Source organism: Panthera tigris, chromosome B2, assembly GCF_018350195.1.
Source record: "Panthera tigris isolate Pti1 chromosome B2, P.tigris_Pti1_mat1.1, whole genome shotgun sequence".
Lineage (NCBI taxonomy): Eukaryota > Metazoa > Chordata > Mammalia > Carnivora > Felidae > Panthera > Panthera tigris.
The window spans coordinates 150,308,797-150,326,238 of NC_056664.1; the positions used below are offsets into that span (position 1 = coordinate 150,308,797).

Sequence of the window (17,442 nt, forward strand, 5' to 3'; positions counted from 1 at the left end):
TACAATACTGTCTGATGGTATCACCATATGCATATAAAAAGATAGGTATAGAGAGAGCTGGACAGATGCATGGATATTTAGAGAGAGAGAGAGGCCATCAAATACTTCATTTTAGGGACACAAATCTGGTATCGGGATGCCATCCCGATGTGATAGAAGAGAGGAGAGACCCATTCTAATTTTTAGGTAACAAAATGTGCAAACAAGTGGTTTGTGGACTCTACTGGTAATAAAAAAGAAATGCCACATCACAGGAAAAGCAAGACATCTACGTGATTCCTTCTTCCACAAAAAGTCTATTTCAATGGACAGACGAGCCCTTCAAATTTACAACTTCCAAATGATTCTGTCATGGGCTAAACAGCAGCTCCTGAAATAAAGTCTACAAACAGAGATTGTATATATCTTGAAGCAGAAATATTTAAAGCATGTTTTTGTTGGGTTTTTTTTTCTGCTGTTCTTATTGGAAACGTGCTTATTCGAAAAGCAGCCACTGACGTGTGTGCTCCCAACAGTTCCCAAAGGAGGCTGCTGCTGCGGGCCCAGGGACCCCACTCTGGGGACCGTAACACTGAGGTTTGTCGCCACATACGGGACACCGCCTTGCATGCCGCCTGGCATTTGCGTGACATCTCACAACACCCATAAATGACGCCGTGAGGCCGCGAGAGAAGAATCAGTAACGGTTAAGAAACTGCCTCTCCTTTCCTGTATGCAAATGCTTTTGAATGAAACCTACCTTTTCTCCCAGAAGAACCAGAAGGTTCTTGAATGAAATAAATCTTTCTGGTCATGGCAAACCGGAACCATGAGAACGACAGTCTGCAGCCACAAATATCAGACATATTTTATTAGGTGCACATTCGTCACAACCTGCCCTTTCAAACGGCAGCAACAATCGGCCCAAACGGACAAGATGCACCTTGTCTGATGCTGAAAACACAGGAATGGCCTGCAACCCGTGTGCGGAACACAATGTTTTGATTAGATGTAATACTAGTTACTCGATTCATGAAGCCACCTGTCCCCATCAAAGGGAAATAAGCCGTGGCTAAAACGTACTCAGAAAGACGAAACGTAAAATAAAACCCTACAAAGTCAGTCTTACTCTGACACTAATGAGCCCTGAGAACGGGCAGCGTCTTCTCACAAAGGATGAGGGTGTGGCCCAGCCCACCCGGGAGCAGGGAAGACGCTTCGCTGTTCAAGACGTTTCACAAAAACCGTCCGGGACTGAATGTACCAGTGAAAAAGATGATGTTTTACAAACACAACTAGACCAGTTCATTATGAATGTTTTGTAATTCCGCTGAACCGCATCCTTGAAGGTGAAGCTGCTTTCGTTTTTCTGTCTCACGTTATTCCTGCCACGTGTCCTTCATTTCCCTTTGCCTGGATTTTCTCCACAGAAGAAACGGACAAAAGGATCGCACACAGAAGTTCACTGTGTCTGAAGCTTAATAGTGTTGATATCGTCCCCGGGGGAATCAAAGATCACATCACAGACCTTCCCTTTGTTTTTTAAAGTATTTCCAGAAAGGATGTTTCTCAGGACTGTGCACATTGTCTTAGATCACTGAAGTTTTAGTTCACCAAAAACTTGTGAAGTTTTCTAAGAAGGCCAAAGTGTTCAAGATTTAATACAGAGCCCTACTTAAAATCCCATCAAGACAGAAACATCGCCCACCTCCTGCAGAAGCCAAGACTCTGTCCGAAAGCCCCTGATTCGGGCACGTGGAGCTCTGTGGCCACCACCAGGTGAACACTGGATGTTAATGGCGGGGCTGTCCCTCAGGTTTGGAGGCAGAATCACGACCCCCTTCTCTCGGCAACCTCCATCAAGGTCCGGCAGACGCCGTGATGAGCTCCGCCCTGGCCCTGCCCCTTCCCGAGGAGCCCCTCGAGGGGTCCCTGGCCGCCACGGATGGACCGCTGGTCACCTGACAGACTCATACACCTTGGCTGGCGGCCGCAGCCGCTTCAACAATCCTGAGCAAACCTTCATCAACTTTGTCTCTAATAACAAGCCGGTCTCTCTCAGCGTCCTTGGCCCTATGACCAATGACATGGCCAGTCATCTTAGTATCTGGTAGTTCATTCTTTGAAAATGTGATCTTATAGTGAAACATCGGGGCGGGGGGATCTGGCAAAAGAGCCGCTTACGTCAACCCTCAGCGTCGGCAGCATGTGAAGGGAGCCGTCGCAGTCCAGCCACAGCTGTCCACGTCGTAAGATTCGAGCAGGCGTCCAGGAGTGCAGCTAGGAGGCTCGTCTGTTTACCCGCACGGCGGACACCACGGTGCACTGCTACAGGGGAGACTCCGAGGGTCAGAGACGGGGCCTCAGAGCCCACCTCTCTAGAACCTGACAGCCTCCTTCCAGCAGTGGGGCTCGCACGATGGAAAACCCCGGTCCTCTGTGTCTAGTTCTATCTCCAAAGTCCGTGCTTGGCTTTTTATTACGAAAAGTTTCAAATATATACCAAAGTACGGTGGATTGCACAACCAGCCCGTTCGTACAGAACCAAACATAACATCGTTAAGACTTTGCTCTACTTGCTTCAACTGCCATACCTTTGTTCTTTACTTTTTCCCTTTCAGTTTTTGTGGCTGAATAAGTAGGAAGTATTTTTAGCCAATTGCTAAGATAACGTCCCACGTGCTTTGTAAGTATCTCTAAAAATACAGACATTGCACACACACCTACACTGCCACTTTACGCTGACCTAAAATAAAGGAAGTCCTGGCCGGTCACACTGGTCACAGTTGTTTTGGGTAAGCAGGACCCAGACTGCTCTGTGCGTTGCTGTCACGTCTTTCCAGCACCGCTGTTTGGAGCAACGCTTTCTCTCCCTGGCTCTCTTCCATGCCATAGACTTGTTGACGAAACGGGGTCCGAGTCCAGAAGAACATTCCAGCCAGAACTCGTCGGCCTGCCCGTGTGTGACATCTTTCGACTTGCTCCATCATCCTGTGGATGGGCCCTGAGCCAGAAATTATGCATAAAGACTCCATTCGGTTCAGGCTCTACCTTTTTTCCACAAGAATACTTTACGGTGGATATTAACGGGTGTGCACTTCAAAATGGCAGTAGGAATGTACAGTATCTAAACTGTTGCACAGTGAGTGACGCTAATGTTGGTCGGGAGGTTTGGCTTGTGACATGACGTCCCTCGGAGACTGTAATGAGGTCCACCTAACACACGTGTAAGCGCACAATATGGCGCACTTACACAAGCACAGTGTTCTCCAGCAGGGCTCTAGACCACTTCGTCCTGCACAACTGAAATTCTGTGCCCTCTGGCCAACGTCTCCCAGCTGCCCTCCCTGCTGGCAACCGCCACCCTACCCGCTGCTTCCATGAGTGTGACTGTTTCAGATTCTTCATCTAAGTGCAGTTAGGCAGTATTTGTCCTTCTTTCTGTGATCGGCTTATCTCACCTACTATAACGTCCTCTGGCTCATCTATGTCATTGCAAATGACAGGACTTCCTTCTTTTTTTAAGGCTGAATAACATCCCATTGTGTCGATTTACTCATCCATCCATAAACACTGAGGTGGCTTGAACCATCTTAGCTACAGTGACTAATGCTGCAGTGACGTGGGAGAGCAAATCTCTCTTTGAGGTCATGATTTCAATTCTGTTGGACAAATACCCAGGAGTGGAATTACCTTATCCTATGGAAATTCTATTTTTACTTTTCCAAGGAACCTCCACACTGTTCTCATGGCGGCTGCACTGGCTGATATTCCACCACCAGTGCACGAGGGTTCCAATTTCTCCACACGCTGGTCCTTCCCTCCTGGTCTTTTGACGATGGCCATCCTGACAGGTGTGAGATGGTATCTCACTGGTTTTGATCTGCATTTTCCTGGTGATGAGTGATACTGAGAACCACTTCCTGTACCTGCCGGCCACCAGTGCGTCTTCTTTGGAGAAATGTCTAGTCAGGCTGCCTGGGGACCACCAATCTCTACGTCATAGTTTCACTAATGATGACATTCGCCAAAATCAATTGTTTGAGACCACAAGAGGGTAATTTTCTAATTCTACCCTTCATCCCACTTGTCTGGAATTCTTCTCTCAAAAATAACTTTTCTTCTTCAAATAGGGTATCGGGTTAACTTGAAATATAGTCCAAACAGGAAAGGCAAGACAAAAGCTGAATTATTTCCCTTAAAAAGACATGGTTCTGTAAGGTATTGGTACCCTAGGTACCTCCAAATGGGGAAAAATAAGGCTTTATTTATGTTTGTTTTTGTCTTGCTTTTAGTTATCTCATTTTTGGATTGTTATTTAAAAATCGTGAGATTTTTAGATATATAATGTTTTCAAACCAATTACAGTCATTATTCTTTCGATGCTCCATTACGCCTTCTTTGGTCAGTAGCTTTTAATGTTGCTTCCTGCAGCCATATTATATGACCCCATAGCTCCTCAATTCTCCTTCATTTTCAGCACAAGATGTCCCAGGCTCATCTGTGAACTTTTTGCCACAGACCTGAAAGGAGCTATTCATCAGAGAACTCTGGTTCCCATCAGTGGGGACAGCAGGTAGAGGGGGCCACAGGTCATGAAGGGCAATGCTGGAATGAATGTCAGTGCTTCTGAACATTTTCAGTGGCTGATGCTAGTTAACATGTGCCTGTTTTCATATTTGTGCACCCATCCCACACTGCTTTAGTTAGAGACTTTCTAACATGTTTGAATAACTGCTAAAGCAAGGTTTCCCCCCGCCTCATTATTATGCTCTTTTTTTTTTCCAGGGTGTCTTGACCATTGTTACTTGTTTGTTCTTTGAAATAATTTTACAATGTGATTGTCTACCTACAGAAACACCTGTTGAATTTTTTAAATTTTTTTTAATGTTTTTATTTATTTTTGAGAGAGAGAGAGGCAGACTGAGCGAGGGAGAGGCAGGGAAATAGAGGGAGACACAGAATCGGCAGCAGGCTCCAGGCTCCGAGCTGTCAGCACAGAGCCCGATGCGGGGCTCAAACTCACAGACTGTGAGATCATGACCTGAGCTGAAGTCAGACGCTCAACCAACTGAGCCACCCAGGTGCCCCTAAAACCTATTGAAATTTTTGTTGCGGAAGTGTTAAGCTTGCAAATTACCTACAAAGAACTGACTTCTTTATGAGACAGAATCTTCCCATTCAAGAAAAGTTAAGACATTTCATTTTTCAAGATTACATTTCTGGAAAAAAATAAAGTTTTCTTCATAGAGGTTTTGTGGGGTTCTTGTTAAGTTTATGCCTGAACATTTTATCCTTCTTAAGGCTCTTCTAAATGCATTCTCTTTCTTATATATCATCTCACAGGTTTTTGTTTTTATATGTAAAAAACATTAAATTCCATATATTAATTTAAGTCCCACTATTTCTTGAATTATTTTATTGTTTATAACGACCATTAATTCTCTTGGGTTTTCCAGGGGCACCTGGATGCCTCAGTCGGTTAAGTATCCAACTTCAGCTCAGGTCATGATCTTGTGGTTTGTGAGTTCGAGCCCCATGTTGGGCTCTGTGCTGTCAGCTCAGAGCCTGGAGCCCACTTCGGATTCTGTGTCTCCCTCTCGCTCTGCCCCTCCTCTCTCTCTGTCTCTGTCTCTGTCTCTCTCTCTCTCTCTTTCAAAAATGAAAAACCTCTCTGACCTCAGCCACAGCGATTTCTTACTTGACACATCCCCAAAGGTAAGGGAATTAAAAGCAAAAATGAACTTCTGGGACCTCATAAAAATAAAAAGCTTCTGCACTGCAAAGGAAACAATCAACAAAACTAACTAAAAGGCAACGAACGGAATGGGAAAAGATATTTGTAAATGACATATTGGACAAAGGACTAGTATCCAAAATCTATAAAGAGCTCACCAAACTCCACACCTGAAAAACAAATAATCCAGTGAAGAAATGGACAGAAAACATGAATAGACACTTCTCTAAAGAAGACATCCAGATGGCCAACAGGCACATGAAAAGATGCTCAACGTCACTCCTCATCAGGGAAATACAAATCAAAACCACACTCAGATATCACCTCACGCCTGTCAGAGTGGCCAAGATGAACAAATCAGAAGACTATGGATGCTGGAGAGGATGTGGAGAAACGGAACCCTCTTGCACTATTGGTGGGAATGCAAACTGGTACAGCCGCTCTGGAAAAGAGTGTGGAGGTTCCTCAAAAAATTAAAAATGGACCTACCCTATGACCCAGAAAGAGCACTGCTAGGAATTCACCCAAGGGATACAGGAGCGCTGATGTATAGGGGCACTTGTACCCCAATGTTTATAGCAGCACTCTCAACAATAGCCAAATTATGGAAAGAGCCTAAATGTCCATCAACTGACGAATGGATAAAGAAATTGTGGTTTATATACGCAATGGAGTACTACGCGGCAATGAGAAAGAATGAAATATGGCCTTTTGTAGCAACGTGGATGGAACTGGAGAGTGTTATGCTAAGTGAAATAAGTCATACAGAGAACGACAGATTCCATATGTTTTCACTCCTATGTGGATCCTGAGAAACTTAACAGAAGACCATGGGGGAGGGGATGGGGGGAAAAAGTTACAGAGAGGGAGGGAGGCAAACCATAAGAGACTCTTAAAAACTGAGAATAAACTGAGGGGTAAGGGGGGGGTAGGTGGGGAGGGTGGGTGATGGGCACTAAGGAGGGCACCTGTTGGGATGAGCACTGGGTGTTGTATGGAAACCAATTTGACAATAAATCTCATATTTTAAAAAAATGAATCAACATTAAAAAATTTTTTTAAATAAATTCTCTTGGGTTTTTCAGATACACAATCTTATCATCTATGAATCCAGACAGTTTTAACTGTTCCTTTTCAACTATAATGTCTCTCATTATCTTGCCTAATTTTATAGGTAAATACTCCCAACATTATAAAATAGTAATGGAATCAATGGGCGTTCTTACTTTGTTCCTGATCAGAAGCTGCTTCTACTGTTTTCTCATAAGATGCTGGCATCTGGGCAGGGATGAGTATTTTATCATTTGAAAGAAGTATTTATACATTTATCTTGTAAGGGGTGTTTTACATGAAATGAATGGGGAACTGTGTTAAAATGGCTTTTCTGTTTATATGGAGAGGACAGCACAATCTCATCACATTAGTTAATGGCCTCCTTGATTATTGGGCCATCCTTGATTTCCAGGAGCATAGATAAGTTATTGTGACTTTGTGGTCAGATTCTGCTTATTCTTACTCAAGATTTTTTTAATTTATATTTACAAGTATAACGTAGTTTTCTGAAATTTTATTGAGTTATCATTAAGTTGTATTCATTTCAAAAAAATAATCTGGATGCTTTCCTTATATCTTAGAGTTATCTGAGACCACTGGATTTTAAAAAGTTTGGTAAAGTCCCTTAAGAAATCATCTGGGTCTAGTATTTTTTGTAGAAAAGCTCTTGGAATTTTTAAAAAATTTCTTCTATAAAAACTAACCCATTAATTTACTTGTCTTTTTGGGAAATCTTTGATATATTTCCTGCAACTTATCCATTTCTATATGGCTTTCGTATTTATTTGCATAAACTATGAAAAGCAGTTTCTTGGTTTTGAAAAGTTCCCCTATTCCATGTTTCTTTTCCTTTTTCCTCTTCATCATTTCTTATTAATTATATATTAAGCTTTGTCTCTTTCTCAGAAATTTGGGTTAAAGTTTATTTTGTAGTTCATGTTTTTAAAAAATAAACACTTTCATGTTTTCTCTCTTCTGTCTGCTTTTATCTCTATCAATTCCTTGCCCATTTATATTGTGGTTCCTTTTCTTGCTTTCTAGATGGATATTTAATTAATCATTGTTCCCTTTCTTAAAACCTGCTCCACGCATTTCTTTAGTCGTATCCCAGAGACACTGACACATCATGTTATAAATATCATTATTTTTAAGAAATCCTACAATTTCATTTTTCTTTACGTTATTAAACCACGAGTTCAATAATAGAAATTCTGTATCCATACAGAAGGAACTTTTCTTTGTATCCCGTTACCAATTTATGGGTTGACTGCACTGTGGTGAGAGAATGACATTTTTGTTCTTATTTTAATCTGTTGTGCTTTTCTCTATGGTTTCATGTATGCTTAATGTTCCCACATTTGATGTGCATGTGGAAAGAAATCACCATTCCTTGTTGGCGTGCGACTACGTCCACGCATGTCTATAAGATGATGCATTATTGATTATGTGGTATAGGTTTTCTGTAACATTCCAGTGCTTGCGGAAGTGCTTCGATCTGTTGAGGACTAACATGGATATGATCAAGTCCTCATCATTGGTGTCTGGCTATTTATTGTTTCATTTCTTATGTGTCTGCTTTATGAATTTACTCTTCTGCTTCTTTTCATTGATGAACAGACATTGTGTTATATTTTCATTGGGAGTTTTATCCTTTGGCATTATAAAGTATCTTTGCCTCATTAATTTTGGGGGGTTAAATTATGACATATGTAATATCAAGACCATATAATCTTCTTTACTTTTATTTTCTCTTGCCTGATACACATTTGCTCATCTTTTTTTTTATATATATACTTTCTGAATCACTTGGCTTAGAACATTTCCTGTATTCAGCATAAACTCAGATTTTTTTCTTATCTATAAGATCCAATCTAAGCGTCTTTTTTTTTTTTTATTTTTTTTTCAACATTTATTTATTTTTGAGAGAGAGTGTGAGCTGAGAAGGGACAGAGAGAGAGGGAGACACAGAATCTGAAGGAGGTTCCAGGCGCTGAGCTGTCAGCACAGAGCCTGATGCAGGGCTCGAACCCACGAACCGTGAGATCATGACCTGGGCCAAAGTCTGGCGCTCAACCGACTGAGCCACCCAGGCGCCCCTGAGTGTCTTCTTTTAAAACTTGAGTTTATTTTACTTGAACTCACTAATATAATCAATATACTGATCTCAGTTCTGTCCAATTGTTTTATTTTTAATTATACAGTTGATCCTTGAACATAGGTTTAAACTGTGCGGGTCCACTTATACACAGACTGGTTTGATAACTACAATATTGCAAATCTATTTTCTCTTATGATCTTCTTAGTGACTTTTCTCTAGCTGACTTTATTATAAAAACACATTAAAAAAATACATTACACAACACATATAACACAGAAAATATGTGTTAAGCAACTGTTCGTGTCATGTTAAGTCTTCTGCTCAACAGTAGGTTACTGATAATTAAGTTTGGGGAGAAGCAAAAGTTGTATGTGAATTTTTGGGGGCGCCTAGGTGGCTCAGTCAGTTAAGGGTCGACTTCAACTCAGGTCATGATCTCACAGTTCAAGAGTTCAAGCCCCACATCAGGCTCTCTGCTGTCAGGGCAGAGCCGGCTTTAGATCTTCTACCTCTCTCTCTCTGCCCCTCCCCCATACACGCTCTCTCAAAAACAAATGAACATTAAAGAAAGAGTTACATATGAATTTTTGACTGTGCAGGAGGTCAGTACCCCTAACCCCCATGTTTTCAAATGGTCAGCTGTACTTATAAACAAAGAGAGCTTTCATTTTATGATTTTATTTCATGTTTGGATGTTTCCTCTGCCACTAAAAAACCCAGCTATTCAAGGTCTTCTGTGGTTCCGTATAAATTTTAGGATTATTTGTTCTAATTCTGTAAAGGAATTGTATTGAATGTGTAGATTGCTCAAAGCAATTCTGAAAACCGAAAACAACACTGGAAGCATAACCATCCCAGATTTCGAGATACACATTGAATTTTCTTGAAATTTTTGACCACCATTTTCTTTTATTCACCATATTTCTGAGTGCAGCTAGAAAATATAATAGTTGAAATTAAGAGTATAAAGTCACAGAAACACTGAAAATAGAAAGATGGGAAATGAAGGTGATATGAGAATATGTAAGTCTCAAGTAGACATTAAGGCTTAAAGCATTACTAGAGATGAGGGACTTTAATAATGATAACAATGCCAATCTATATAGAAAGTATCACAATTCTAAATCTGTATGCACCTGATAACGTACTTTCAAAATAGAAAAAGCAAAAGTAATATAACCTTAAGAAGGAAAAAAAATTCCTCAATTATAATGGAAGACTTTAAAAAACTTATTTTAATGGCTACAAATTATTGCTGATCTTGATGCTTTTCTGCTTAAAATATTCTACTAGTGCTCCAATGTCATGGAGAATACAGACCAAGTATCTTTAGTGGCATACAAGAATCTTCAAAATATGCTCCAAATTGCCTGTCGAAACTTTGTCTCTATTTCTCCCAGATGTCCCATTTTCTATTGCATGTATGATACAAACTCTGGATATGACAGTCCTTTCTACAAAAGATGAGCACGAACCAAAGAAATTCTCACAGACAAGAGACTACACAGACAAATGTGTTTTCTATGCAGATGAAAACTAACAATGTATTTGAAAATAAACTGACAGAAATCAAGAAAACACATAAATTTGGGATACCTGGGTGGCTCAGTCGAAAAACTGACTCTTGATTTCAGCTCAGGTCACGATCTCATGGTTCGTGGGTTCGTGCCCCGTGTCAAGTTGATAGCATAGAGCCTACTTGGAATTCTTTCTCCTCTCTCTCTCCTCCTCTCCCACTTAAGTTCTCCCGCCCTCTAAATAAACATTAAAAAAAAAAGAAAAGAAAACACATAAACAGTAACAGAACTGCTAAAGTAGGAACAGAAGAGCTCAGAAATAAAATTACTAGACACACGACTATGTTACATGAAAACTGATAAGTGTTAGGAAAGCATTAGAAAAAAATTTTCAGAAATGAAGGTCAAATTTGAATGAATGTAGTAGAAAGTAGATACTCCAGAAAGCACAATAAGGGAAAAAGAGGATATAAGGAAGAAAAATAAATACATCCATAACTGAGTAAAGAAAATCATTAAAACATTCAAGATGAAAGATAAAGACATCGGGCAAAAGAGATTCAACCTACATATGATTGGAGTCCCTGAAGAAAATTTTTCAGACAATAATTGAACAGAACATTAAAATTGTAGCTTTCTCACAAATTACTTAAATCTGTATATTGAAAAGGCATCTGCGGTCTGGGGGGCGGGCTGGGGCTGGGGGCCAGCTAGGGTGCGGCCCAGGCACTCTGCTCCACATTGCTCAGTGCTCCTCCACACTGTGTACCCACAGAGGGAGGTGACAGGAAACAATCTGACACCAGGTAAGAACCTGGGGCAGGATTAACCGAAGTGGAGAGAAATCGCACATTCCTGTTGGCTCCATAAGTACCTATGTATTGTGGCAGGAAAAGTGAAACGGGTCACTGATCCTGAGAAGTCAGTGCTGATAAGTAACTTTGAAAGGAGTCAGTGGGTCCACGTGACAAATGAGGATTACAATTTTTACCGGATGAGTGTGAAAACCAACAGAAACATTCTGAGAGTCACAACTGGCTATCAGTTCTCAGTCAGTGGTCAACCACTTTCTGAGCCACTGAGAAGTGGCTGGAAAGATGTGACTGTGAAGAATATTAAAAGCTACAGGAAGAGCTTGAGAAAAAAGAGGGTTCTCCGGCAGAAAAAGCTGAAAGCAGAAAATACCTCCATCGGAACTTTGTTTCAGCACGTGCAGCTGCCCACTGGCTACAGCAGTTCGCTCAGGAGTTCAGAGCCCCTCCCGCTCCTGCTCGGCAAACCTGGTGGCAAAGCCCAGGGAAAGGGCATCTTTCTGATCCACATGCTCTCACAGATCGAACAGTGGTCCCGAACAGCCGTGACCCTGTCCGCTGAAGAAGCTACATGACCTCTCTGTCCATCAATGACCCATTTCTAATCAGCGGGAGGAGGTGTGTGTCCTGCTGAGCTGTTCTACACGTAAACTTGGACTTTGCCGCTTTTGCGCAGTAAAACACACACCAGGTGAGTTGGAGAACACGGGTGTTCATCCCCCCAACGCTGCCCTCTGGGGACGTGGGGAGGACTACAGCCACATCCACGGGGGCATGTGGACCACGAGTGACCTGCGGCTCTACCTGGAGGGCACCCGAGGCGAGGGCGACCCGCGAGCTGCTCAGGGAGATCCCCTGGGTCGCTGTGCAGCCACTGGCCGCAGACGACATGGCACGGTGAGTCCCACGGGTGCGACACCACCGCAGACGACAGGGCTGACGGCCTGGCTGACCGAGGGGAACACGTCCGTCTCTCACATCCAGTACCACCAACGACCAAATCCTTAAGTATAACCTGACAGACGACACCCTCAACACTGCGTCCCTATGCGACATTCCAGACTACACACGGAACAAGCCACGCCCAAAGGAAGTCGTTGGCAGTTAGGAAATTCGTGTTGATGAAGAGCTGAGCGAGGTGGTGGGGCGGACCAAGAGCTCAGTAGTTCAGGGCCAGTCGCTGGAGCCCAACGGGGGCGATGGAGAGACCGGGGGAACCGTCCTCACAACTTGGGGGCGGGGCCTATAAGCACAGAAGACGGCAGGCTGGACGCTGCCAAATGCTAACTACACCGGGGCCTGTTCCGGAATTCCCCTTCCCTGGAGCGTGTTTCCCTCCTAAGCCCTGCAAGCGAAGACACTCCTTCGGGAGGTTAGAGAAAACAAAAATGAAATAAGTACATTGTTCCCTAAGATAGCGGAAGGAGTACTCCCGGTTAAATACTTTGATCTGGTATTTTATTTATTAGCGTTGTTATGTGGTGATTCACAGAAAATACACACATAGCGATGCCTTTGACGTGGAAGGCAATTTGTACAATGATTGATAAATGAATAAAGAAATAAATTAATGAATTAATGGGGTGTAAAATAATCATGCTTCACCAAAAATACATGAGGGCCTTTCAAACCTCCTACATTATTGTTATTAAAATACTATTACTTATGGGGCACCCAGGTGGCTCAATCGGTTAAGCGTCCGACTTGATCTCGATTCAGGTCACTATCTCACGGGACGTGAGTTCAAGCACAGAGCCTGCTTGGGATTCTCTCTCTCCCTCTCTCTCTCTGCCCCTCCCTTGTGCTCTCTCTTCCCGGTCTCAAAATAAATAAATAAACTTAAAAAAATACTATTAAAGTCTCAAACACTGGCCGATAATTAAGCTTTTTAAAATCAATTTTTATCCTAACGTGCAACAACATTAAACGGTTTCCACAAGAATGAGTGGATCTCACGACCGAAGACCAACAAACACACCACAGCAGTACATACGTGTCTGTCCTCGGCACCAGAAGCCACGTAGCATCCACAAGGGCTAAAAGCAATTCCACATGGGTATCCGTGGTTCGGATGTCCTTCGAAACGGCGCTCACATCTACAGGAAAAAGAAGAAATACCAGGGAAAAAAATGATTTTTTAATTTTTAACACAAATGAGGAAAAAGACACTGACTTGCGGCTCGTCTACACAACAATGAACAAATTGGCAGTGAGAGAGCACGCTTATGCATGAGAATTCCTGTGTGACAAGCAGGTTATTCTAGATCTTTAAAATATGAAAACATTTTAAAGTCATAAATCATTTGCATCAGTGATTCAAAGACTTCTGGGAGGCGCAACATTCTATCAAGGCTGATTAAGGGCCACACCAACTATTCACGAAGTGTGACGCACAACTGTTTACTATAACGTGGGTCAGGGAACTAATGCTGGTTTTACTGAGAAAATGCCCAGCACTTTCTGGGGTCGCCAGGCAGCCCTGAGAAAGCCTTTGTCACCTGCACGGGGCTGGGCTCCAGGGGGCACTGTGGTGTCACACAGAGCTCCTGGACCAGAACTTCAGTGCCTGCCCAAGATGGCCTCGCAGAACGTCCCCTCCACATGTCGGAGGGGCTTTTGCATTTTTTTTTTTTAGTGATTACAGAGGAGAGCGAAGACTGTTAATTCTGTCCTTGCGAATCTACAGGTGTGCATATACACACACAAATACTTGTCACGTTTTGTCATACACACTATATATTTAGTGATTATGCCCCATAATACAATGGTCAAATACGTATATTTTTAGAGAACAGGAACATGCACGTATATGCTGTGGTTTATGAGCATCTGATGACCTCCCCGTGCATCTCTGACCCTCAGAGGCCACAGGTCACACGCACAGCAGAGGAAATACCAGCACCTCTTATTTTAACATTCCAAATTTAGGTGGCCTGTTCTGTGTATAAATCGGACTTTTCTTAGACTGGTCAGTGTGAACAGATTCACCACAACCTTGTCGCATTTGGGAAAAAGAGATCAAACTGAGTTTACAGATACTAAGGCAAAGGGCCTCGGGAGCTTTAAAAGAAGCATCTTTCACATACCACAGCTGCAAGGCCTCACCTCAGGGTTCTCAAGTCCCACAGCTTTATCCCATCGCCAGTGGCTGTGGTGGCAAAAAGGTTATAAACCTGATATTGTTGGGTCGTGAATGATGATCCCTGTGATTGTGAGGGGAAGAAACAAGATGCGTTCTTTAAAGGCTGAATTAATAAACATTACACTAATCCAAAGTAAGAAATTAACACAAAGTTTCTTTTCTTATTTATAACAATTTCAGAATTGGGCTCCAAGAACTTCCTTCTGGATAATTACTAATGGGACGTTTTGACCTTGGGAATTATTGGTGTATGATTCCCAAATGCCAAATGCCCCTGAAAGTTACAAAAGTACAATCAAATATCCAAAGACTATAACATTAATACACCAAAATTTATTTTTAAAGTGCAGATCATAATCCATCTTCAGTAAATCATCCGAAAGATGCCCTTACTAAGGAATTCGAGGTTTGAAGTCAGTTATTAATCTGCCGACCATAAAATCCTAAGACCCCCATGCAGCTGTCTGTGCACTGACTTGTGTGAAATCCAGCCCATGTCACTGGGCGGGGTCCCTCTGAGGACCTGCCTCTGATCTGATCGTCACCTCTCCTCATGCTCTAGTGACTTAAAATGTCTCATGGAATGGAGTGCACTCCATCTACAGGACAATTTTTGGCCTCAAACATTAAATATGTTACGGTTCATAACAATTTCCATCTCCCTTCCATGTCAAGAATATCCAAACGATTAAGAAAAATTTAATGAAGTATATCTGAAAGCTTTTATCTTTACATATGTAGAAGCTATTCTTCAGTTACAAACAGGAAATGAAGGTTTACATAAATCCATAACAATAATAAACTAATACATAGAGAGAGAAAGTCTTAACTCTGTACCAGACAGCATTCTAAACACTGAACATTTCATCCTCTTGACAAACTTATGAGACGTAAACTATTTTATACCACTTCAGGTGACGAACACGAGACAGAGGAATCAGGAATCCACTCACGGCCATCCAGCTCCTAATCTCAATGTGGATTAGCGGTCCACAAGCCGGCACGAGGTCACTCATAACATCCCGACAATTCAACAGACATCCAGCAACATTCAGGGATCATCTACTAAACACTGGGCACTTTGCAAGGCACTGAGTATGAGAAGAAAGGCAGACGGGCAAATGATCGTATATTTAAAGTACCTTACAACATTGCTAGTTTCCTGAAGCCAACCAGTAAAAAACTGAAAGTTTTCACAGGGATAAAAGGAGAGTTAAAAATGTTTTCAATCAGTCCAATAGGGGCTAAGGAAGAAGAAATGAAGAAGCAAAGAAAATTCATGATAAATAGACAGTGCAGAAGTTTTTTTATTTTTCTTCAACGTAGAAGACAATGCACAAAATAAGATCAAATGTGTGAGCAATCACAATAATCGCAAACAGACGAAACAAGTAAAAAAAAAAAATTCTTAGTTGGACTTCAAGAAAAACACTTAAAACATATTATTTTTAAAGGCTGAATGTGAAAGGTAGGAGAAAAACAGCATGTATTAAATAAAAGAAGGCAAGATGGATTGCATAAGTACTAGAAGAAATAGATGTAAGGCAAATAAGACCTAATTAAAAACAGTTTATAAATACCATAAAATATAAGAAGTCTGACGAAAACATACCCAATAATATAGCCTGTAAATACATAAAGCTAAAATTAATAGAATTATAAGAAGAAAGTGACAAGATTACAGTCAGACAGACAAAGATCTTAATTACATTTCTCTACTTTAAAAAAAACCAAGAGTACAAAAAAATTAGTAAATCTTGAATAATTTGAATATAATTAATAATGTTGGGCCAATAGATATCTATGCAAACATGTTCCAAGGGCTTATTCGTTCCACACACACACACCTATAAAAACCAACCAGAGAGTCAGATTCTCAGTAAGTACAAAAATCTTACCAGACAGAAGAGACTCTGTTACATAGAGCGTGTGCTCTGAATACAATGCCATAAAACTAGAAATCAGTAACAAGAAGATTCCTGAAAACAAGCTTATATATGTGGAAATCTAAAAGCACATCTAAATAAAGCCTAGGTTAAAAAAATCATAATGGACATTAGAAAATATTTACTGCTAAATAATAAATACCACATGCTAAAACCTGGAAACTGCAGCTTACGCAGTATTGAGGGGAAATTTGTAGGCTTAAATGTGTACGTCATAAATTCACAGAAATGGATGAAATTCATACCTATAATGGGAATTAAAATCAGGCAGCAGAGATATGTACTTTGCTGCTAGTATGTAAGAGAACAACGTACCACACAACACAGGACATATTTCTGAACACATACGTGCGAAAGATCCACACCAAATTCAGTCGTGGTTATCAAAGGAGGAGACAGAAAGAGCAGAACTGTCCATGCATAAGCATTTCATTTCTTTAAAAAAAATAAAACTACAAGATCTAAAGATAAAGCAATATATTTTAAGGCAATTATACGGATTTTAGTGACCATTACTTCTTAATTTTTTTCAACGTTTATTTATTTTTTGAGAGAGAGAGCGTGAACAGAAGAGGGGCAGAGAAAGAGGGAGACACAGAATCCAAAGCAGGCTCCAGGCTCTGAGCTGTCACGACTCAGCACAGAACCCGACACGGGGCTCGAACTCAAGGGCCACAAGATCATGACCTGAGCTGAAGTCAGCTACTTAACCGACTGAGCCACCCAGGCACCCCTAGTGACCATTATTTCTGAGAAACTAAAGTTTTCTGGGTGGTAATATGTTTTCGTTAGAAAACTAGTTAAAGCTTTACATATTTAATTTTCCAATTCAAATTAGCTGTCTAGCGTTATGTATTTACATCACAAAAATGCACATATCTAATGCAGGCACAGAAACAAAAGTAATAGTCAAGTGTTTGATATATATACGGGAAAAAAGCACTCGCTATGATTTTTAAAGTGATCAATAAGCCATAAAAGATTTATGTGTTTTCATTGCAAAAATAAGCTACTTAATGATATAACACAATTTAAAGAGAGGAGACTGTGGCCCTCGCTTTTTGATGCATACGGTACTCTTGTCAATGTGATAAACTTGTCCAGCGACCGCAGGGGCCATTCTTGGGACCGTGCACTGGGATGCTCGCAAAAGGGCAT

General features: G+C 41.4%; 1 protein-coding gene across 1 annotated transcript in view; it reads right to left on the bottom strand.

Annotated features, from left to right (window-relative positions):
- WDR27 (WD repeat domain 27) overlaps positions 1 to 17,442 on the bottom strand; it is a 159,691-nt gene that overhangs the window by 74,579 nt on the left and 67,670 nt on the right. The window contains 2 exon segments of the mRNA XM_042987551.1: positions 13,190 to 13,292; positions 14,302 to 14,399. Of these exon segments, the coding sequence (XP_042843485.1) occupies positions 13,190 to 13,292; positions 14,302 to 14,399 (201 nt within the window).